Consider the following 23351-nt stretch of genomic DNA (forward strand, 5'->3'; position numbering starts at 1 on the left):
TTCAGGTCCTCCTCGTCCGTGTAATCCCTCCGGCCTCACTTTGCTCACCCCTCCAGCAGAGGGTGCAGAGTGGTGGTGCCTCCCTCTCCAGGCTGTTGTGGACGTTTCCTGTAAAGCCCCGGTGCATCGTTTCATGTGTTTCTTGGCCATCTGTATGTCTTCTTTGGAGAAGTGTCTATTTAGGTCTTCTGCCCATTTTTGGATTGGGTTGTTTGTTTTTGATATTGAGCTGCATGAGCTGCTTGTAAATTTTGGAGATTAATCCTTTGTCAGTTGCTTCATTTGCAAATATTTTCTCCCATTCTGCGGGTTGTCTTTTCGTCTTGTTTACACCCTGAGAAAACCATAATTCAAAAAGAGTCATGTACCACAATATACATTGCAGCTCTATTTACCATAGCCAGGACACGGAAGCAACCTAAGTGTCCATCGACAGATGAATGGATAGAGAAGATGTGGCACATATATACAATGGAGTATTACTCGGCCATAAAAAGAAACGAAATTGAGTTATTTGTAGTGAGGTGGATGGACCTAGAGTCTGTCATACAGAGTAAAGTAAGTCAGAAGGAGAAAAACAAATACCGTATGCTAACACATATATATGGAATCTAAAAAACAAACAAAAAAATGATCATGAAGAACCTAGGGGCAAGACGGGAATAAAGACGTAGACCTACTAGAGAATGGACTTGAGGACACGGGGAGGGGGAAGGGTAAGCTGGGACGAAGTGAGAGAGTGGCATGGACGTATATACACTACCAAGTGTAAAATAGATAGCTAGTGGGAAGCAGCCGCATAGCACAGGGAGATCAGCTCGGTGCTTTGTGACCACCTAGAGGGGTGGGATAGGGAGGGTGGGAGGGAGGGAGACGCAAGAGGGAAGGGATATGGGGATATATGTATATGTATAAGTGATTCACTTCGTTATACGGCAGAAACTAACACGCCATTGTAAAGCAGTTATACTCCAATAAAGATACTAAAAAAAAAGAAGCCCCAGTACACAGGAGGCGGTCAGGCTGCACTGCCTGTCCCACGCAGCCTGCCGCCTTCCCCAGTTCACCTCTGTCACTTGTCGCAATGCTTTTGCTCCTCCTGGCATGAGACGGAGCCTGCTCCTCATCCCACAGCGTGTCCTCATCCCGGGCTGTGGTCTGCGGGGGCCCTAGCCCAATGGCAGACCCCAGGCAACTCAAGTCCCCTCTCCCTTCCTCAGTTTCCTCATCTGTGAAAAGGGAGTGCTCTTCGCACACCACAGAGCTGTTTGTGTGGCCAGAAGAGGTAGCTGCCAGGGGCTGCGTGCTGCAGGCCGGATCCTGTTACACTGTCACAGAGCCAAGAACTCTGCTTTTTCCTTTGAGCCTCTCCTTTGCTCCTTAGTCCTCTGTGGCTTTCGTTAGCATATTGTGGACAATCTACACGGAGCTTCTCTATGGTGATTCATCACCACATGCACACACACCAGGCATGTGGCCACGTGCGCGTTTGCACAGGGCCACCTGCCTATCTTCCCGGCCACGCATAATCCCCTCAATTTCAGTCTTAATAGAAAATGACTCAGGGTTAGCAGATCCCTTGTGTTTCCTTTATTCACTTCAGGAGACACTGGGCCTTGGTCTTCCGAGTTCTTTTTTGACCTGGGATTAATACAGTTTTAGGCACACAGCGTAGAACAGAAAGTTGAGACAGTCTCGCGGGAACGTGGGGTTGGGCTGCAGCTCTGATGATTCTAGTTGCGCCCAGTTGCTGCTTTCAGTGCTCCGTGCCTGTTTCCTCATCTGTCGCAGAGTAATAGTGAAAGAAGCCTCCTGAGATTGTTATGGGAATTCTAGCAAAGCGTATCTCTGAAAGTGCTTTGTGTCACCAGACTATGAAATACGATGTGCATGAGTGGTAGTTGCTCTTCCCTCAGTTACGTTCATTTGTCCTCCACTCTGGTTTCTGTGTCTATTTATTTCCTTGCAGATCAAGCGTGGCAGGTTGTCCCCACCTTCAACAAACCAGAACATCCTGACATGCAGTGCTTCTATCACAGGGATTGGGCGGCTGGGGCAGGGCAGGGAGAGCTGCGTGGGGAGACGTGGGTTTTCTGTGACTTGTTCTGGACAGGAACAGAGCCTCTCGGGGCTTCATTGCCTTTTCCATACAAGAAAATCCAAACCACTGGTCTCTGCATGTCCCCGCAGACGTTCGTGGAGAGAGCTCACTAATGTGTGTAGATGTCCATTGAGAGCACTGCCCTCAGGGTGGACAGAGACTCCATGGTCCAGAGCAACTGAAATTTAACACCCCCACCACAGACACTGTTTCCCTAGAAAATAGGCTGGCTGTGTGTGGGCTGAGTCAAATTTTTTTTTTTTTTTTTTTGTGCGGTACACGGGCCTCTCACTGTTGTGGCCTCTCCTGTTGCGGAACACAGGCTCAGCGGCCATGGCTCACAGGCCCGGCCGCTCCGCGGCATGTGGGATCTTCCCGGACCGGGGCACGAACCCGTGTCCCCTGCATCGGCAGGCGGACTCTCAACCACTGCGCCACCAGGGAGGCCCTGAGTCAAATTTAAAATCAATAAGTCAATCGTCAAAATGCCTTTTCTAAGCAGGGTGTGACTGGGGAGGGTAACGTGTGTGATTTGATGTTTCCTTGTAAATCTCAGAACCTGGGTCCGTATTTATCCTTGAGGAGCTTTATTTTCCCTTAAGCTTTGTTAAGCTTTCGGTTTGATGTTTTTCATTTTTCCATCCAAGATATGTTAATGTAGATTTTTCTTCCCATTTCAAAATAAGGTTAGTTATTGTTTGGTGATTACAAAATAATATGTGGTCACGGTAGGAATTTTGGAAAAGAAGGGAAATTATAAAGAAAATATTAGAGTTACCTGTAAAAAATAAGAACTGTGCTTGAATGGGAAGGGGCAAGGGGAACGTTCTAGATCTTTGTAGGGGTTTTGCTTATGACACAGGCATATACATTTGTCACAACTTCAGCAAATAGACTCAAGTTTTGTGCACTTCACCGTATGTCAATCTTATATTAAAAGAGAAACTGTAAACAATTATTGAACTTGGGTTAATTGTATGCATGGTGAAATCTTTAGGGGGAGGTGTACCGATGTCTGTAATTTAGTTTGAAGTGCTTTAAACAAAAACGAGATGGCTTCATGAAGGGTAGATGGATAGATATGTGATAAAGTAAATACAGTAAAATGTCAATGGTGGAATACAGATGGTGGTTATATGAGTGTTCACTATAAAATTCTTTCAGGGCTTCCCTGGTGGCACAGTGGTTAAGAGTCCACCTGCCAATGCAGGGGACACAATGCAGGGTTCGAGCCCTGGTCCGGGAAGATCCCACATGCCGCAGAGCAACTAAGCCCGTGCGCCACGACTACTGAGCCTGCGCTCTAGAGCCCGCGAGCCACAACTACTGAAGCCCGTGCGCCTAGAGCCCGTGCTCCGCAACAAGAGAAGCCACCACAATGAGAAACCCGCGCACCACAACGAAGAGTAGCCCCCCGCTCGCCGCAACTAGAGAAAGCCCACGCGCAGCAGGAAAGACCCAACTCAACCAAAAAAAATAATAATAATAATAAATAAATTAATTAAAAGAATAAAATCTTTCAACTTTGCTGTATGTTTGAAAATTTGCATAATAAAATATTGAGAAACAAAGATGACTAATTCAGAAAGAACATGCGTATTTACAATCCAAAGGTAACCACCATTAACATTTGAGTGTATATTATTTTCTTCCAGTTTCATTTCCAAGAAGATATAATTTTATATAATTAAGATCTTACTACATAACATATTTATTTTCACATTTTTCACTCGGTATTGTACCACAGTTTTCTTTTGTCATAAAACGTCTTCAGTGTGTAATTTTATAATTAAGGTACAATTTACATAGCTAAAATTCACACGTTTTAGCACACAGTTCTGTGAATTTTGACAAAAGCATAGAGGCATGCAACCACCACTCCAATCAAGATGTGGAATAGTTCCATCATCCAGGAAAATTTCTCTGTGCCGTTTTGCCAGCACCTGGCCTCACATCCAGCCCCGGGCAGCTACGGATCTGTTTTTCAGAATATCGCTAAGATGGAACCATATGATAGGTAGCCTTCGAGTCTGGCTTCTTTCACTCAAGCACAATACATTTGAGATTCATCCATGTCATTTACAAGTACTGGTAATTTGTTCCTTTTTCTTGATGAGTAGTATTCCATTGTAAGGATGTACATTAATATATATATATATATATTTATTTTTTTTTTCGGTATGCGGGCCTCTCACTGCTGTGGCCTCTCCTGTTGCGGAGCACAGGCTCCGGACGCGCAGGCTCAGCGGCCATGGCTCACGGGCCCGGCCGCTCCGCGGCATGTGGGATCCTCCCGGACCGGGGCACGAACCCGTGTCCCCTGCATCGGCAGGCGTACTCTCAACCACTGCGCCACCAGGGAAGCCCTAATATAATTTTAATGTTTGTAAGAAATCATCGTATATGGCAACCCGTTTTATTTATGCATTCCCCTAATATTTGGGTATTTAAGATGTTTTATTTTTTCACTATTATAAATGCCATTGTAATGAACATCATTTTTTTATAATTGTAACTATTTTTTTAAAATTTTTGTTGGAGTATAGTTGATTTACAGTGTTGGGTTAGTTTCAGGTGTACAGCAAAGTGAATCAGTTGTACATATACATAATGAACATCTTTATGCAAAATCATAGTCAATAATTTCTTTAGGTAGATTACTGGGAAGCGAATTGCAGAGTATATTATAAATATTTTTAAAGCACTTATGACATTTTTTAAACTTTCAAAAGTTTTTCCTTGCATTTCTTTATGTGGTTCATAACCAGCTTGACTTAAAACTCCACTGGTGTTTATAAATCCTTTCTCCCCCGCTTCTCTTTTTCAATATTGTCACCCCGTAGAACTGACTCGAAGTTTCAGTGTCATCAGCGAGGCTTTGAAATTCTAAATGATGGAGACCAATCAGGAAACTTCCCTCTTCTTGGTGAAAATCTTGGAGGAACTGGACAGCAAGCAAAATACCGTTTCCTACCAGGACCTGTGCAAATCCCTGTGCACCCGTTTTGATCTGTCCCAGCTCTCCAAACTGAGAAGCGTCCTCTTCTACACGGCTTGTCTCGATCCCAATTTTCCAGCCACGTTATTCAAAGACAAGATGAAATGCACCGTGAACAACCAGCAATCGAAGAAAATCATGGTGGCGGCAGATATCGTGACGATATTCAACCTCATCCAGATGAACGGGGCTACGGCCAAGGAGAAGCTCCCCAGCGGCCGGCAGAAGATGCGCAAGAAGGAGGCGGCCTTTGACTTGGGCCGCTCGGACACCGAACTCTGCACCGCAGCCCAGTGTGCGTCCCTCAGCTGCGAGCTGAGCGACCAGCCTTTCAGCCGGGGCTACCCCACCCGCCAGTCTTCCAAGTGCCGCAAGATGGACTGCAAGGACTGCCCGCAGTTTGTACCTGCCTCCGAGCCCAACTTCCTGCTGGGGGTCAGCAAAGATGTGAAAAACCGGGCGGCTTCCCTGGACAGGCTGCAGGCTCTGGCCCCCTACTCGGTGGCCAGCCCTCAGCCCTGCGAGATGCAGAGAACGTATTTCCCCATGAACATCGAAAGTGAGTCCATGTCCGATCAGGACTCCCTGCCCCTCACCCAGGGCATCAAGGAGACTTTCATCTCTAACGAGGAGCCCTTCGTGGTCCAGTCCTGCGTCCAGAAAAGGAACATCTTCAAAGAGGAGTTTCACAACCTGATGACTGTGTCCCCCGAGTTGGCCAGTCCCGCTAACAAGGCTGAGGGCGAGCACAGGAAACCCCAGGGCCGAAAGGAGTCCCACAAGACACCCTTCCCCAATCACAGCTTTGAGATGCCCTACAACAGCCAGTACCTGAATCCCGAATACTCCCCTGTTCCTGACAAAAGGCGGGCAAAGCACGAGAGCTTAGATGACCTTCAAGCCTCCACGTATTTTGGACCCACTCCAGTGATGGGGACCCAGGAGGCCAGGCGCTGTCCCGGGAGGCCGGGCAAGCAGAGCCCCTGGCCGGCCAAAAGCTGGAGCCTAAACACTGAAGAAGTTCCTGACTTTGAACGGTCCTTTTTCAATAGAAATACCTCCGAGGAGAAGCTCCGCTATCCAAATCCCAGCAGCCAGACCGCCAACTTCCCAACCCCAGACAGGCGCCCAGCTTACCTCATGCCGCAGAAGCAACAGCCAATTCTCCCCGTCGGCTACGCGGCCAAGCCAAACGGGCTCAAATCTAAAGAGATCTCATCCTCCGTTGACCTGGAGAAGCATGAACCGGTCAAAAAGTTTAAAGACAAGAGCAGTAGCTGCACCAGCAGGCAGCTCAGCTCAGACACCAGTAGCGTGGGCACCCAGACCGAGCAGCACGTCCTGGAGCCCAAGAAATGCAAAGACTTGTGTGCCTCTGGGCAGGGCAAGTACAGTGACAGGCACGCCATGAAGCAGTCAGATGACGACTCGGAAGTTGTCAGTGATGACATCAGTGACATTTTCCGATTTCTTGATGACATGAGCCTCAGTGGCTCGACGGGAGTGATACAGTCATCCTGCTACAACAGCACAGGATCTTTGTCCCAGCTTCACAAGTCGGACTGTGACAGTTCGCCGGAGCACAACCTAACCAAAATCGCCAACGGGCTCCCCAGCAGCAAAGGAGAAAAGGGCAACCGGCCTGAAGACAGCCACCGCTCGGAAGAGGAGTTGAAGACCAGCGTGTGCAAACTGGTGCTCAGGATCGGTGAAATTGAACGGAAGCTCGAGTCGCTGTCGGGTGTCCGCGAGGAGATCTCCCAGGTCCTGGGCAAGCTCAGTAAGCTGGATCAGAAGATTCAGCAGCCCGAGAAGGTGAGTGTGCAGATAGATCTGAATTCCTTGACCAGTGAGGCTCCGTCCGATGAGAGCGCCTCTCCCCAGATGTTCCGTGCACACAATGGCTCCCACGGGCCCAAACTGGAGAACTCGGCCGACTGGTGCTCCTCAGACGCCAGCGGAAGCAACAGCGAAAGCCTTCGTGTCAAGGCGTTAAAAAAAAGCCTCTTCACCAGGCCATCCTCCAGGTCCCTGACGGAGGAGAACAGCGCCACAGAGTCCAAAATCGCCAGCATCTCCAATTCGCCCAGGGACTGGCGCACCATCACTTACACCAACCGCGTGGGTGTCGGAGAGGAGGATGTGAAAGACAGAGGCCCTGGGGAAAGTAAGGACTGGCATCGAAAATCTAAAGAGGTAATGCGCATGTAAGCTCGCGTAACTAGGCAGCAGCCTTACTATATAGCCCTGGTCTGTTTCCAAGCCTGGAAGCTTACATTACACGAAAAAGAGGCCTGCCCTTCTTGTGCTCGTAATCCTTCCAGACTTTCCATGTTAGAGCAGAGAGGACAGCATAGCCTGGTGGTTGGTCCCTCCAAATTGTCCATCAGCCCGGAGGAGCACACGCTGCTGTGTTGCCGATGGGAGAAAGCATGGCTCAGATATTGGACTGGTGGTTCGAGACCTGATTTTCATAGAATGGGGAACATGGCAGAGCAGACAAGCATCGCCAGGGCTTTCTTCCTGTCCTTTCTGAAAGGGCAGGGTGCAGGCAAAGCAAAGGAGGGAAATGACTTAAAAGCGAGCTAGCTCCTATGGCCCTTTCACATACTTTGTGGCATGCGTCGTGTTCCTTTTTAAAAGTTTGAGTTTTTTTTCATTTTAAGATCAATAGATGATTCGTAAGAAAAGATAAATTAAGGAAATTATTCACAGTTCCACTGCCCAAGGATGGCAACTCTTAATATGATGTCTTTCTTTGCTCTTGAGGTTTTTTCCTACACAGTTTTATGGGAACGTGAGCGTTTTTGCACCTTTATAGTCAGCATCTTTCTGTCAGTGCTGGAGTGAGCACATACACACATGCTCACATTCTTTCTTCTTCTCGTCCCCTGCAGTAGGGATGATTTGTTTCAGCGGTACTTGTGGCTGCTGTTCCTCCTTCTAAGTAGGTTACATTGAACCCTTTCTGGCCAAAGTGATGCCATTTCAATTTGTTGCTCATCTCAGTTCCCTACCCTGATTCTAAAGGACAGGCCACGGGGCCTCCTGAGGGCTCGGAGGACCAGTCATCAGAGAGGGAGTGAAGAGGTGTGGCTGCAGACATTGAATACAGAGAAGGAGGCTGAGTCCCTCGAACGCCAAGAAGGGCAAGCTTAGAAAATGGAGCCCTAAGGAAGTTTTCAGGGTCCAAAGCAGGGGAAGAGAGTAAAATAAGAAGTGATTTTTTTCTGATCCCAAAGGAACCTCTGGTACCTGTGCCGGCCACTGTTCTCTTCGGTAGCCACTTACAACACGTGGTGTTGGACAGAAATCAGAATATATTATGTGCCGACACTCCGACGAGATGCCCAGCTGTGGGTCTTCTCCTCTGGCACTGCTGTCGTGTCAATTAGCTGCTAGAGTCTGGCCAGGTTCCTGGAGCCCTGGGTCTTGGGTAGCATTGAAAATGGCCATTTAGAGCACTCCAGTGGTTTGGCACTTCTATAGATATATCAAGTTTAACTGAACTAGCCATGCATCCAACCCATAAAATGTCAAAGCCCCCAGAAACCACCAGAAATAAGCTTGAGAAAGATCCCTTGAAATGCACAGCTCAAAGTTGCTAGTGTTTGGGGTGAGCGGTCTTCATTTGGCCTCCTTCTGTGACCTCATTTCTCCCTCCCGATGTGTGGCTCTCACCATCCCTGGGCTGATGCCTGCCATGGTGGTGACCAACCCTGGGGCCCTTCTGAACTTTGCTCCCAAATCTCAAACTGCTGTAGGCCACCTCCCCCAGATGTCTGCCGTGGGCTGAAATCTGCAGGTCCCAGCTAGATTTTCTGTTCCTTCAAAGCCAGGCTTCCCTCTCCCTGTACCGATTCTGGGGTCGCCATTCTAGCCATTCCCCAAACTGAAGGGATGTCTCTCATCTCTGACTTCCCTCATTGGCTCTCTCACATCCAGTTGGGCTACTCGACCCTGTGGATTTATCTTTTGTGATGTGTCTTTCCGCTTAAATCCACCCTCCCTCCCCCAAGTCCAAGCTCCTACCACCTCCCACCTGGGCTTTGGGGACACATTTGTAACTGGTCTCTCTCGCTTATCATCCCCCCACCTCTGTCGCCACTTCCATCTCATCCCATCCACCACTGCTATGCTCCCTTTCCTAAAGCTCCTCTCGGGGGTGTGCAGTGCCTCCTGTTCCCAACTCCTCCTTGACTCCCCTTTGCTCAGCAAAGTTTCAAGCCACTCAGTCCAGCCACTCAAACCCTCGGCATATCATGTCCTTCTCCCCAACAGGAGGGCTCCAGTTCACCTGGACTGGGCCCTTCTCCACCTTGATACGTCTACCTGGTTTTCCTCAAAAGTGCCACCCTCATTCACTCAGTCTCTCATTCAGCAAGTACCTAGGATGGCCAGGCCCCATCCCACTGTCGAACCCTTACTCACGTGATTCCTCCATCAAGAGTTTCCTGTCCAGGGACTTCCCTGGCAGTCCAATGGTTAAGACTTCACCTTCCAACGCAGGGGGTGTGGGTTTGATACCTGGTCGGGGAGCTAAGATCACACATGCCTCGTGGCCAAAAAATCAAAACATAAAACAGAAGCAATATTATAACAAATTCAAGAAAGAGCTTAAAAATGTTCCACATCAAAAAAAAAAAAAAAGTGTCCTGTCCACCTCGTCGGTGCTGATCTAGACCCAGTTCCCCTCAAGGCCTCTTAATTCGTAAGCCTCTGAAAGCCTCCCAAGATTATTGCTGGCCTCTGATCTCCTGCCTTTCATCCTCTTTGTTCCGACAGAGTAGATACCAACCTTTATTTTAAAAGTATCTTAGGTATACATACCGACTGCCATGTTAGAACGCAAACGCCTCCGTGGTAGGAGCAGGGAGGCAAGCGTGGGCAGCGGGCAACTTTCCATCTCAGAAGCGAGAACAGATTGAAATCCTGGCTCTGCCACTTCCTGGCTGTGTGACATTGGGCCAGTTCCTTAACCTCTCTAAGCTGAGTTTCCGCACCCACAGCGGGGATTATAATGTTATAGCCTTGCCGATGTTCTCGAGAAGCTGAAACGGGATATCGCGTGTTCAGCCCCGAGCACAGCAGGAGACACACACAGTCAGCCCTCAGTTAATTGTAGTTACGATGCCTTGTTGTTATTATTGGCACCTGCCCTGCCCCCAGCTCGGCATGGGCCCTGCATGCCGTGGGAGCCCTCTGAGTGTTCGGTAGTGGTGGTAAGCTGAATGAGTAAACTCAGTGACACCTTTTAGAAGATACTTGGGTTTGATGAGCTAGAAAGTAAGAGGACACCTCACTTCCTTATTTGGGTTTGGCCAAGTTTATCCTGCTTTCTCTGTAGCGGCATCAGCGGTCTTCATGGTTTGGAAGGGCTCGGAGTTATACTGTATTTGAGCAAGGGCCGATGGGTCTAGTTTGCTGGGAGCTGGGAGCGTGCTTCTGGTCCCCGTCCACGTGTAGGATACGCACACTGCCGCTCACACACGTTATCTCATCAGGTGCTCACACATAAACTCTCCCTTTCCTGACACCTGAGCCCATTCCCCGCCTCTTGCTTATACACACCGTCCCTCACTCATGTTCTTATTCTTCCTTTTTCTTTGTCTGTTGCTCACACCCACAGCTCTTTTGGCTCTCTGTTTCATGTGCTCGACTCCATGATGTTGGGATCCATCCCTTTAAAAAGATTGGAGCGCCTTCTCCTTGGTGGTATGATTTTGCTGAGCGGGCGATTAAAAGGTGCTCGCTGGGCTTCCCTGGTGGCGCAGTGGTTGAGAGTCCGCCTGCCGATGCAGGGGACGCGGGTTCGTGCCCCGGTCCGGGAAGATCCCACATGCTGGGGAGCGGCTGGGCCCGTGAGCCATGGCCGCTGAGCCTGCGCGTCCGGAGCCTGCGCTCCGCAACGGGAGAGGCCACAATAGTGAGAGGCCCGCGTACAGCAAAAAAAAAAATAAATAAAAGGTGCTCACTATTGTCCCCTGCCTTCGGGGAACTCACAGTCCGGCGGAGGAGACAGACAGACAAACAGGCAGTTACAGTTCAGTGGGACACAGTAACGCGGGCTCTGTACACAGTCTGAAGGGGTCTGTACACAGTCTGAAGGGGTCACGTAGATGGGCGCTGACCCTGTCTTGGTCAGGGAGTACTTCTGGAGGACGTGACATCTATGTGGAGATCTGAGGGCCTCAAGTTAGAAGTAGAAAGTACCAGAAGACTCCAGTTATAACAGGGTTCATGGAGAACGGAGCCCCCAGGATCGGGTGGAACTCAAGGACTGAGAACGTAAGTGATGGCAGCTGTGTTGGGCACCTTCCTGCCTCCAAACTGTGGTCCACACTGTTCCCTTGTCTTGAAGGCCACGCAGAGGTCTCTGAAAATCACTAGAGGCTCCCACCACGTGCTTTCTGGCTTGGCTTCTTCCATCCAGAGAAGCAGTGTGGCATCAGTGGTTTCAGCCAGCTCTTAGGGGGAAGGACCCCATATGTTTTACTCCTCAGTACCAGGTAGAAATTGGTAAGAGAAAGAGGGGGCAGTGACTTCCCTGGCAGTCCAGTGATTAAGACTCTGCGCTTCCTTTGCAGGGGACGCATGTTTGGTCCCTGGTCGGGGAACTAAGATCCCGCATGCCGCGTGGTGCGGCAAAAAAAAAGAAAAAAAAAAGGGGGGGGGGATACTATGCTGTAGTTAAGCAAAGCTTCTCTGAAGCCAGATGATAGATTTAAATGCCAGCTCTTCCCGTTGGCAGCTGTGCACCCTGGGGTAAATTAGTGGGTCTTTCTGGGCTCCATTTCCTTAGCTGAACAATGCGTGTTAATGATAGTAGTCATGGTATGAGGGTTAGATAAAATCGTCTCTTCCTGGCATAGAAATGTTGGGTCGTTTGAGTATTATCAGTGTCGTAAGCTTTTCCTAGTAAATGTCCCCCAGTCCAGATATTCTTTCTATTTGCTCGTGAATAACTGCATGTTGCTACCCGGGCAGAGCCCGGTGGTGAAAAGCTGGTGTCTGCCCACTGGCACTGTGGGCTCTCTGACAGCAACTGTGTCGCTCTCTGGACTCCCCTGTGCCCCTCTGCAGGCAGACAGGCAGTATGACATCCCCCCGCAGCACCGACTGCCCAAGCAGCCCAAAGATGGCTTCCTGGTGGAGCAGGTGTTCAGCCCTCATCCCTACCCCACCTCCCTCAAGGCCCACATGAAGAACAGCCCTCTGTACACAGACATGCGGCTGACGGAGCTGGAGGTGAAGCGGGGCCAGCCTTCCTGGACCATCGAGGAGTATGCTCGCAACGCGGGCGAGAAGGGCAAGCTGACAGCCCTGGACCTGCAGGTGAGCCTCTCACTACCCCGGGTGGGGGGAGCCCAGCCACACCCTGGCGGATGCAGGAATGGATAGCGGATGCCCTAACCGGCCCGCTCCCTCACCTTCAGCTCCCTGGGTCCCCACCGTGGAATTCGGAACCTGCATAACATCGTAGAGCAGAGATTTTTCACAAGGAGATTGTTATTTCGCTTATTGCTTCGTAAACATGTAGCAGTGGGAATGCTTGCTTGATCGATTTTGGCCATCCGATTTGCTAACGATACGTTTAAGACTCCATACCAAGTGCAGATTCTCGTATTTGCTCACAAGACCTCAGCCCAACTGTTTAATGAAACACAAGCTGATTTCTCCTTCCACATGTAGCACGTGGGATAAAAGCATATTTGTGGGAGCCGAGCTATGGATTATGTTTCCATACGGAGCAGTCCCAGGTAAGCGCCATCCCCGGAAGCTCTGTGAATACAGTTGTGGCTGGAGGGCATGCTTTCTGTTCAACCACAGGCAGGGCTGGGTTTTGACCACTTTCATTGTGGTGGGCAGTTCCACCTGGTTCCATCCCCACTGCGTCTATCTGTGTGTCCGCATCACCTCGGGAGCACAGGAAGTACCCTGTCCCCACCTGCCAGCTAGCTTGGTGGGCAGTGAGGCTATCATCCCAACGCCACCACTCACGTATGGGTCCCGGCAGGTCCACACCATTTAAAGGGCAGTTGGAGAGATGCCAGTGGGGGGGGGGGTGTGGTATGGCAGGGTCTCCCTTGAAATGGCCTCTCCCTAAAGCCAGGAGGGCTGCAGGAGGTGCAGTGCAGTGGCGAGTAAAGAAATGTGTTTTCCCGCAGTGTGTGGGTTCTAAGCCAGGGTTCCTTTGCTGTGTGGCCTGGAATGTTCACCTGTTTGAGCTTTGGTTCCCTCACCTGTTAAATGTCCATAATAATATCTAACTTTCAGAGTCACTGTCAGAAATGAAAATAATGTATTTAAAGTACCTGCCATTAAGAAGGCACCGAAAAGGCATTTTGGCGCTGTTGAAATGATGCTGAAATTGATCCACTCTGTATGGGACTTTTTTTTTTTTTTTTTTTTTTTTTTTGGGGTACGCGGGCCTCTCACTGTTGTGGCCTCTCCCGTTGCGGAGCGCAGGCTCAGCGGCCGTGGCTCACGGGCCCAGCCGCTCTGCGGCACGTGGGATCTTCCCGGACCGGGGCACGAACCCACGTCCCCTGCATCGGCAGGCAGACCCTCAACCACTGCGCCACCAGGGAAGCCCCGTAAGGGACTTTTGATCACGGTCTCTCGCGCAAGGCACAGTGGCCCGCAGGCGGGAGTGATGATGTTCATCTCAAGTTTATAAATGAGGAAATCGAGGCCCCGAGAAGCACAAGAACTTGTGCAGGTCTGACAAGTCTAAATTCATAATGGACTATCTGGCAATAAGACTCCTGTACTTCCTCCTATGTTGCCTTTCCACCATGTCGTTTTTCTGTTGATGACAGTAGAGTAGAGCTTCATGTCACACAAATGACTGCGGTGACGTTTGTTTATGTTGGGCCCTAAATGACAGCAATTATGGGAAGGGATATCTCTGGCCAGATCCTGAGAGTCAAGTGGGTGGTGACATCAGGACCACCTCAGAGGTACTCCTGGCCCCTGTCACCTCCTGCATGTTTTGTCCCCATGCCAGCTGCACGCCACTTGACCCTTCAGGCCACGTCCTCTCCTGTCACCATCCTGCTGACAAGCAGTCTAGATAGGATTTGCTTCTCCTGCAGGAGGGTCCCAGTGCTCTGCTGTGGCTACCACACCGCAACCTGTGGGTATTAGGATGCCACGAGCTGCAGGCGAGTCACAAAAGGCCCAGAGGTGTGAATGGCTCACCTGGTGGAATAGTCAATGTTTCACCAGTATCACAGGATGACCTTGACAGGAGCAGATTAATTGAATGAGTCATAGACTGAGAAACATCTTTTTAAAGTTTGGGAGGCAGAGTCTGGCAGATTTCGCTCCTACAGATACATGCAATTTTAAAGTGCCAATCTTTAGGAAGAGTAAAGGCAAAATTATAAAAAATAAAAGATCTTTAGATTAGAGAGCTTTAGGTGACATCACTTAAAAATGCAAAGGATCATGTATCTAGTCTCACAAAAAAATATAAGACAGGAAAGAGTTCGATAGCCTTTCGAGGGTGTTTGCAGCAAAACAGAACAGGTATCGGGAGCTGAATGAAGGCAGAGAGGCGCCACCTTACTTGTTTTCATCGCTTTGCAGAGACCCAGGTACTGTCTTAGGGCAGCTTCCGCACCTGGACCATCTTCTTGGGGCCCCGTGGCGTCAAGAGGTAAATTTGCCATCTATGGCCACTTGAGGGTGCAGCAAAGGTACAGGCCCCGTTTCCATTTCCAGCGCTCAGCAGGAGTAATTAACAACCGAGGATGCCCCCTGTGTCCCACCGGGTGGCACGAGAGCTTGCGGTTATTGGAAAAAGTAATTAAAAATAATAGACTTCACAGGATGAATCCCAGCCCGTAAAGCATAGCTACCTATGAAAGGAAGCCAGTTTCCTTCTGTCCGAGCTGGAGGGAACAAGACAAAATCTGATGTGTCGCTTACACACGGCTTACTCCTTGGCCCGCCTTGGGAATATTGGGAAGAAGAGGTGGTGTTTCAGCCTCCCTGGTCAGAGCCTGTCTCCAAAGTGTCAGAGCAGGGAGAGCTGCCCCTTCAGTCTTCCACCCAAACCTGCCCAGCCCTGCAGACCAGTCCCCAGCTTAACATGCCCACCTGGCTCCCAGGCTCCCCTCTAGGTACCCGTTAAATTGCTGAAGACCTTTCATGTCCAGGGAAGCAGACCGATCCCAAGTGCCCGTGGAGGACAGAGCTGTGTTGGGGAAAGAGCTGCAGCCCAAGCATAAGGACACTTGTCCTAACAGCCGGAGCTGGGCAGTAGCAGAAGTGCCCTGGGCAACTCAGGGAGACCGTGGCTCCTGGGACTTAGCAGAAGTGCTGGAGTAGGAGCTTCTTGCAAAGTCTGAACAGACAATCCTGCGTTTTAAGGACTCTTCCATCATGGAGCACGTCCTGTTTCTCATGGTGTGGGTCCTCTCAATGGCCGGCATTGCCTACCACTCCTCCCCGCCCTTCCAGATAACATGAATAATTGGAAAAGTCTTTAAACATTGTGCCTCCGTGAGGAAGGGGACCTGGGAGGATTTCAGGGACCCCGAAGTCCCATTCTCTTTTCATTATGCAACGTTGTACAGAATATTCTAGAATACTGGCACACTCTCCTCTAAAGGGCCAGAGAGTAACTGCTTTAAGACTTTGCAGGCCTTACAGTCTCCATCACAGCTGCTCAACTCTGCCAATAATTGTCTCGAGCAGCCGTGGGCAACTTGTCAATGACTGGATGTGACTGTGTTGCGACAAAATATTATTTGGGGACACGGAGATTTGATTTCATATGATTTTCACATACCGCTGACTATTGTTTTCCTTTTATTTTTTTTCAATGATTTAAAAATGTGAGAACCGTTCTTAACTGGTAGGCTGTACGAAGGCAGGTGCTGGGCTGTATCTGGCGCCTGGGCTGGAGTCTGCCGGCCCCTGTACTGGAAGGCCATTAGAAACAGGAGAGCAGGGACTTCCCTGGCGGTCCAGTGGGTAAGACTCCGTGCTCCCAATGCAGGGGGCCCGGGTTCTATCCCTGGTCAGGGAACTAGATCCTGCGCGCCACATGGCCAGAAAACAAAACAAAACAGGAGAGCAATAAAGCAGCCAGAGGAGTCCACGGCATGTGGGTCGTCAGCATCCCGGCAGGAAGCAGATGGCATACTCACGGATGATGGGAGTGGGAAGGAGGGTGCTCTTGGCGGAGGTGTAGGCAGGGTTTAGAGCCCGTGAAGCACCCAGGGACCAGCATGAGTGAGAGGCTGTTGCTGCCCTTGGATCTGAAGGCCAAGGAAAGGGAGCTGTTTCTGAAACCCACCAAGACCCACAGCTGTGAGAGCAGGTACCTGATAGAACTGTGGCCCATCAGGGAGGGAGCAGGGGGAACTGTGCCCCACTGACTGAATCCACCTGGGATGTGTCCATATTGGCTGGTCTCCTGGGGGCACAGAGCAAGACAGAAAAGAACAGAGAATGGTTCTGAAAGGACAGGTGGAGAATGACTAATAGGGGTTAGAATAATCAATATTCCAATAACATAGTACATAGTGTGTGTGTGTGTGTGTGTGTGTGTGTGTGTGATCTGTAACATGCCCACCTTTACGAGCATTAAACAATCTGAGAAAGTCTTCAAAATGGATATTTTGCTTGTGTTTCAAAGATTTAGACGACCTCACTTGGAATTGCAATGTGTTGCTGCTTTTATGTGACAGTCACATAATTAAATGCTCGCCGTAAGATGAGAACACTGCCTTGCTTTATGGAAATAGATTGTAGTCATCCACGGGGAATGGGATTCCTGGGTGATAACAGGTTAAATATAATACTTCTCCTGCAGACAGGCACTAATCTCAGGGAGGCTGGGAAACAAATGGCAGTGGGTGGGGGTCTCTCCCACTGGGGACCCTGCACCTGGCATGGGGGTGGCCTGCCCCTGGTCTGTAGACCTGGCCTGTGAGCAGTGGCCTGACAGATGTTTGAAATGGAAATATTTTATGTTTTGTTTGACCTGCTTATCTGGGAGGTGCCTTTGATTTTTCAGTGGAGGCTTTACTGAAGAACTGGGAATCAAATCAGAGTAGTACAATAGCCTTGCTTTAGGCGCCTCTGTTCTTAGGGACCGTTAGTGGAGAATATTTTTCAGCGACTTTCCCTGCTTCCCATGCAGCAGGGCCAGCCTGTTCCTGGCCATACGCCCTTGAGGCGTAGAGTCTTGTTTCTCGGCCCTATTTTGCTTGCTCCCAGGAAATCCCTGGGTTTTCCTGTGTCAAGACCATTGTGACCTGTTTTTTCAAAAAAATATTTATTTAGTTAGTTAGTTAGTTGCACTGAGTGTTAGTTGTGGCAGGCGGGCTCCTTAGTTGCAGCACATGGGCTCCTTAGTTGTGGCATACAAACTCTTAGTTGTGGCATGCATATGGGATCTAGTTCCCTGACCAGGGATTGAACCTCGGCCCCCTGCATTGGGAGCACAGAGTCTTATCCACTGCGCCACCAGGGAAGTCCCCCATCATGACCTTTGTAGTAGGAGAGGGGCAGGTACAATCTGGGATGTGCGGGAGCCCGAGTCCTTGGTGGTCCACCTCAGGAGGGGCTGGTGGGCAGCGTTGGGCTCCTCGGTCATCTCCCCTGCAAGCTGCAGGCAGCTCTGAGATGCTTCAGGGGTGAGGATTGTCAGAACGTCTTGAACCTGTTGCACGTATTCACCATATTTCTAACATCTTCTCTTCACTTCTAGACTCAAGAATCTTTAAACCCAAACAACTTAGAATACTGGATGGAAGATATTTATACTCCAGGCTACGACTCATTACTGAAAAGGAAAGAAGCCGAGTTCAGACGAGCCAAGGTCTGCAAGATCGCTGCTCTGATCGCTGCAGCGACGTGTACAGTCATCCTGGTCATCGTCGTGCCCATCTGCACGATGAAATCATGAGCCGCTGGACGTGCAACGCTGCCTACGGCTCATGACGACCGACGTCTCCCTCTGTAGTTTAAAATCACACGCCAGTGGGGCCACAGTTTGTTGAAACAGAAATCACGGAGGCTTTTCTGCAAACACTGACGATGGCCTTCAGAAAGTATACATTCTAGAGAGATATCTACCTACCTATTAGCTTTGACTTAATTCCATGGATGAATTTTAAGAAGTGCAATAGCTTTTCCTACCAAAAGAATGTAATGGACTACCAGTAGATACAAACTGAATTCCAAGCAAAAAAAAAAAAAGAGGAAGATTGGTTGGATTCTTTCCATTTTGATGAAATTTCATGGCGGGGAATATGTTATAGAGGAGATGGTTAATCCATGCCTTTTTTAGGGAAGCTAAGGGAGATAGCAAGATGAGAATAAAAAAAAAAAAAAAGCATGGGTTCTCTTTCCCTTAATGTTCTTAGACCATCGCTGGCAAAGAAACAGGGTATGTATCCATAAAGGGGGTTACTTCTCTGCTGACTTTTATCAAGGGCTACCGACTTTTCATTCTTGCCCTTCTGTCATCATTACAGTCTTCACTGCACATCTTCATGGAAACGTTCTGGACCTTCTTCCTGGTGCCCCGGGTAGGAAGGTGCTGGACTGTCAGATCAGGCATGGCGTGAAGTGTGCTCTCTGCTCAATAGGCCAAGGTATTCAGGCCAGGAGACCTTCCTGTGCCCACCTCAAGGTGTGGGAGAGTTGCTTGCTAACGACGTACGATCGATATCTGAAAGTCCCGGCATCCCAAAGGGTCTCCCATTCTTGCTTTGGTGTGTGGTTCCTCTCAATCTTCTGTCTCCTGGTGGTACCCGTTGCTCTGCTTCTCACACATGAGTTGAAGAATTTGGAACTTGTCCTTGTGCCTTGAAGAGTAGAGACAACGGCTGAACTTTCACATTCTAACTATAAACCATGGTTTCCGTGCACCACTAATACCAACCATTTCCAATGGCTTTAAAAATTTTTTGAAAGCTTGTCAATAATATGATAAAGGCTGTGAGGTATTCTCAACTACCCCAACACCTACTCCAGAGTTTTGAATACTTGTCAGCTGTGCAAAAAAAAAAAAAATGATCTATTTAACCGTTTATCTATCTATCTATAATGTCTATCTAAATACCTGTTTGGTTTATTGTCATCTCTGTTAAATAACTTGAGAGCAAGGTTTCTCCAGTGTAAGGAAGCCGTTGTAATTTCATTAGAATTTGATCTCCGTTTCCACCTGCTGAATGGTGCTTTGACATAATTGGACGGAAAGAATCCTTTTCGGCATTTGATCCTACTGTCTTGTTACAGGTTAAAGAAAAACGAGTGATAGAAACTAGCTACCTTAATTCTTCTGAGAACAAGGTGGATTATAAATAAATGCTGGTGGTAAGAATCATCACTCTGGATGATATAATACACTCCTGAAAGAGAGGTTTGGGAAGCATCTCAGATTTTAAAGCAATAGGCGTTCAGCACGGATCCTAAAATCTTCCAAATAATGCTTAGCTTGCTGGGTCTAATCCTATTGTTCCCTGTAAAGGGCAGTCAGAACATTTCATGTTGTTAATAAATAAAGGATGGATGCTTTCATCTGTAGTGAACCTTCGTTCTTAGAGGTCTTCATGTCATCTATTTCTAGTCTCACGTGTATGTACAGATTTTCAGCTAGGTGACTGCAATTTAAGCCTTAGTATGGAAAACTGAGGATTTATCATCGAAGATGAAAAAATATATATATTACTGTCTACTGTCAGAATTTTAGTCTTTTGGTGCTCTGTCTTGGGTTGGGCACATTCAGTAAGGTTGTTTCTTTCACCCCGAAAGGGATTCTAGATTAATACCCTCGGGAGTTGGGTGTGGCCATCCCAGCTCTCCTCCCAACCAGTACGGCTCTAGAACACACCCCAGTCCTGCCGCTGTCACCTTTATCACAGGTTAAGCCACAAGAGCAGCAGAGATGGGTTGTTCCCAATCTCTTGCTCTATGATTGGCAGAGAAGTGGAGATGCAGTTACCCAGGATAAGAAAAAAATTGTCGAATCCCTTTCGGACTCCTTCATTTGCCAGGTAGGATCATGGTGGATGGACCAAACCACTGTTGCCACTGCCCTTGGGTGAATCTATTCCTAATGGGCCCTGTTGGGGCCATGTGCCTAGCTCCGTAGGGAGGGCATGATTATAAGCCCCACCCCATGCATAGAAGAGAAGGGACTCTGTAGAATTTTCTTCTACTATTTTCATATCTGGAGAGGTTGTGAAAGAAATTTAGTTTTGCTCTAAGTCCAGTGTAGCTTTAAAGTTCAGCTCAGCATCATTGCCACGTAATGGAAACATCCAGACCTTATAATACCCCTGGGAAACCACACAGTGGTGGCCCAAAGGCAAGGTGGTTTCCTCTGGAAAGGGATTATCCACGGCTTGAATCCTGATGGATGCTTGGGGTCTTGGAATCTAGATAAGGTGAAGTTCACAGTTGGGTCCTTTCTCTCCATTGATCCCAAGCTTGTTACACCTTCTTTCCCTGGACTCCAGACTCCCTCCAGTTCCTCCATCCTGTTTGCAGAAAGGGTCAAGACCAGAGTCTGGCCGGGAAGGAAGCATCTACCCATCCCTCTAAAACCTGCCTCTAATCTCCTGCTGCTGTGAGCTCCCTGGAGGCTGTGAGCTCCCTGGAGGTGACATAGGGACTGGCCCGGCTTCTGTAGTGGGCGCCAGCTTCTACCACGCTCTCTGGTATTTTCACGTGAAGTATGATTTCTTGTGCCGAAACCAAAAATCACTACACTATGAAAACTCACTTCATTTCTCTTGCATTTAAAAAAAATGAACAATCAGATGTCGTTAAGGGATTGTTCTGAAATTAGATCTCTTTAGCCAATGATTAAAGTTGGAATCATTGCATCCTCTTTTTCATTCTGAATTTGCTTGGAACACAGCCTTGCAGAGAAGCAAAAAAATTTCCCCGCTCACAGTTTTCAGATATTTTACGCCAGTATCCTCTCCTTTAAACGGAAAGTACAAGTCAAGCAAATCATACTTATATCGCCCATTACTAGCTGATCATAAGTTGTTAGTAGTTTAGGGCATGTAGCTATGTAGTTGGTATCTGCAAGGCTAGCTTGATAGATGTGCTAAGATTCACTGTTCTGAATGTGCCATAAGTTCTGACACCCTTATTGGAATCAAGGCAGTGCTGTTTTTGTTTACAGTTTATCAATCTAAGAGCAATGGCACCTCATCTTCTTAACAAAAAAGCTCTGCCAATAGCAAACGATTCTGTTAAGTGGTATAAAAATGTGTGAGTGTTGAAATTCAACATGCTTCATATTATAACCAACCTGCAAGAATATTGTGGTCAACCGTGTGAATACCAAATCAGAGTATACTGTATATTGTACGTTGGAAATTTGTATTTAAAGGCAAAAATATTAGTAATAGTTGGTATACTTGGGGAAAAGGGTATTAAATATTTATTAAGTAACAATGAGAAATGCAACAAACTTCCTTATTTATGCCTTATGAGTAAAGGGGTGTGAAATATTAGGTCAAGTTTTACGCGCAAGACTCTAAAGGAATGGGTATCCGTGAAGGCAGGGACTCGTCTTTTCTATGTTTGTTCTGAAAAGCTCTCAGCACACTCTTGGTGCTTGATCATTGTTATATAATACCAATAACTAAGCACATTTTTAGATCTTTTTTCAAATGGCTTGTGTAAAATTTGGTAATGTATAATGGTTGGTTTGAAGCATCTGCCTCTCCAAATATAATCGAAAATAAACTGAAACGTGATAAAATAGCACGCCGTGAGATTTTATTCTGCGCATGGATTGTGTCAGCTTCACGCACCGATCATAAGCGTCCAGCTTGATGCTTCTTCACAAATGGAACACATCCATGTAATCAGCACCCAGATCAAAAAACCAGAACATTCAAGCACCCCAGAAAGCTCCCTCAGGCCCCCTTCCAGCGAAAACCTTGCAAAGAAGAACTGTCCTGACTTTTCAAGGCACGTGTTAGTTTTGCCTGTTTTAAAGCCTCGTGTGAATGTATTTCATGCAGTGTGTCCTCTTTTGTATCACTCAACACGATGTTGTGAAAAACATGCATGCTGTGGTGTGTGGATGTAGTTTTCTCATTCTCATTGCACCGATCGTGAATATAGCACGATTTATTGATTCATTCCACTGTTGATGGACGTTTGGGTAGCTTCCAGTTCAGGGCTGTGAATATGCTTGTATGTGCATTTCTGTAATGGGTATACCTAGGAGTAAAACTGCTGGATCATGAGATGTGCTTATGTTTTGCTTTAGTAGACACTGCCAAGAAGTTTTTGAACATGGTTCTACCAACCTACAGCCCCATCAGCAGTATATATGAGAGTTCCACGTGCTCTACATCCTACGAAACAATCGATACTGTCTGTCTCTCATCTGAGCCATTCTGCTCGGTGTGTAGTGGTATCTCATTGTGTATTTAATTTGTGTTTTTCTGGTCACTAATAAGACTTGCTACCTTTTTGTATGTTTATTGACCATTTAGATCTCATATTTTGTGGAGTGCCTGTCCACATTTTTGCCAGTTTCTATTAGGTTTCTGTCTTTTTCTTATTGATTTGTAGACATTCTCTACAAGTTCTGGAAATGAGTTATTTGTCAGATATACATTATAAATACGATTTTCCATTCTGTGAGCTGCATTTTCTACTCTTTTAATGGTGTCTTTTTGATCAACGGAAGTTCTCTATTTTAACATAAAAATGTATCATTTTCTTCTTATGATTGGCAATTTGAGTCCTGTTTGAGAAATCTATGCAGACTCCAATGTCATAAAGATGCTGTATACTTTCTTTAAGAAGCTTTATTGTTTTATTTTTCATGGTTAGATCTGTACTCCTTTTTTAAAATTATTTTTTATAATTGATTAATAATGTTATGTTAGTTTTAGGTGTACAGCAAAGTGATTTGGTTATACATATATCTAGTCTTTTTCAAATTTTTTTCCATTTAGGTTGTTACATAGTATTGAGCAGAGTTCCCTGTGCTATACAGTAAGTCCTTGCTGGTTATCCATTTTAAATACAGCAGTGTGTACATGTCAATCCCACACTCTCTATCCTTCCCCCCACCTTTCCCTGCTGGTAACCATAAGTTCGTTCTCTAAGTCTGTGAGTCTGTTTCCATTTTGTAAGTAAGTTCATTTGCATCATTTCTTTTTAGATTCCACATGTAAGCGATATCATATGATGTTTCTCTTTCTCAGTCTGACTTCGGAGAGAGACAATCTCTTCTCTCTTCTG

General features: G+C 47.6%; 1 protein-coding gene across 1 annotated transcript in view; it reads left to right on the forward strand.

Annotated features, from left to right (window-relative positions):
- The window catches only part of MINAR1 (membrane integral NOTCH2 associated receptor 1), a 36777-nt gene extending 18727 nt beyond the window's left edge, over positions 1-18050 (forward strand). Inside the window, exons 2-4 of the mRNA XM_032623886.1 lie at positions 4945-7295; positions 12183-12434; positions 17830-18050. Coding sequence (XP_032479777.1) covers positions 4992-7295; positions 12183-12434; positions 17830-18027 — 2754 coding nt within the window. The 5' untranslated portion in view covers positions 4945-4991 and the 3' untranslated portion in view covers positions 18028-18050. The remainder of the gene's footprint in view (positions 1-4944; positions 7296-12182; positions 12435-17829) is intronic.
- Positions 18051-23351: the final 5301 nt, after the last annotated feature.

This window comes from Phocoena sinus, chromosome 2 (assembly GCF_008692025.1).
Source record: "Phocoena sinus isolate mPhoSin1 chromosome 2, mPhoSin1.pri, whole genome shotgun sequence".
NCBI lineage: Eukaryota > Metazoa > Chordata > Mammalia > Artiodactyla > Phocoenidae > Phocoena > Phocoena sinus.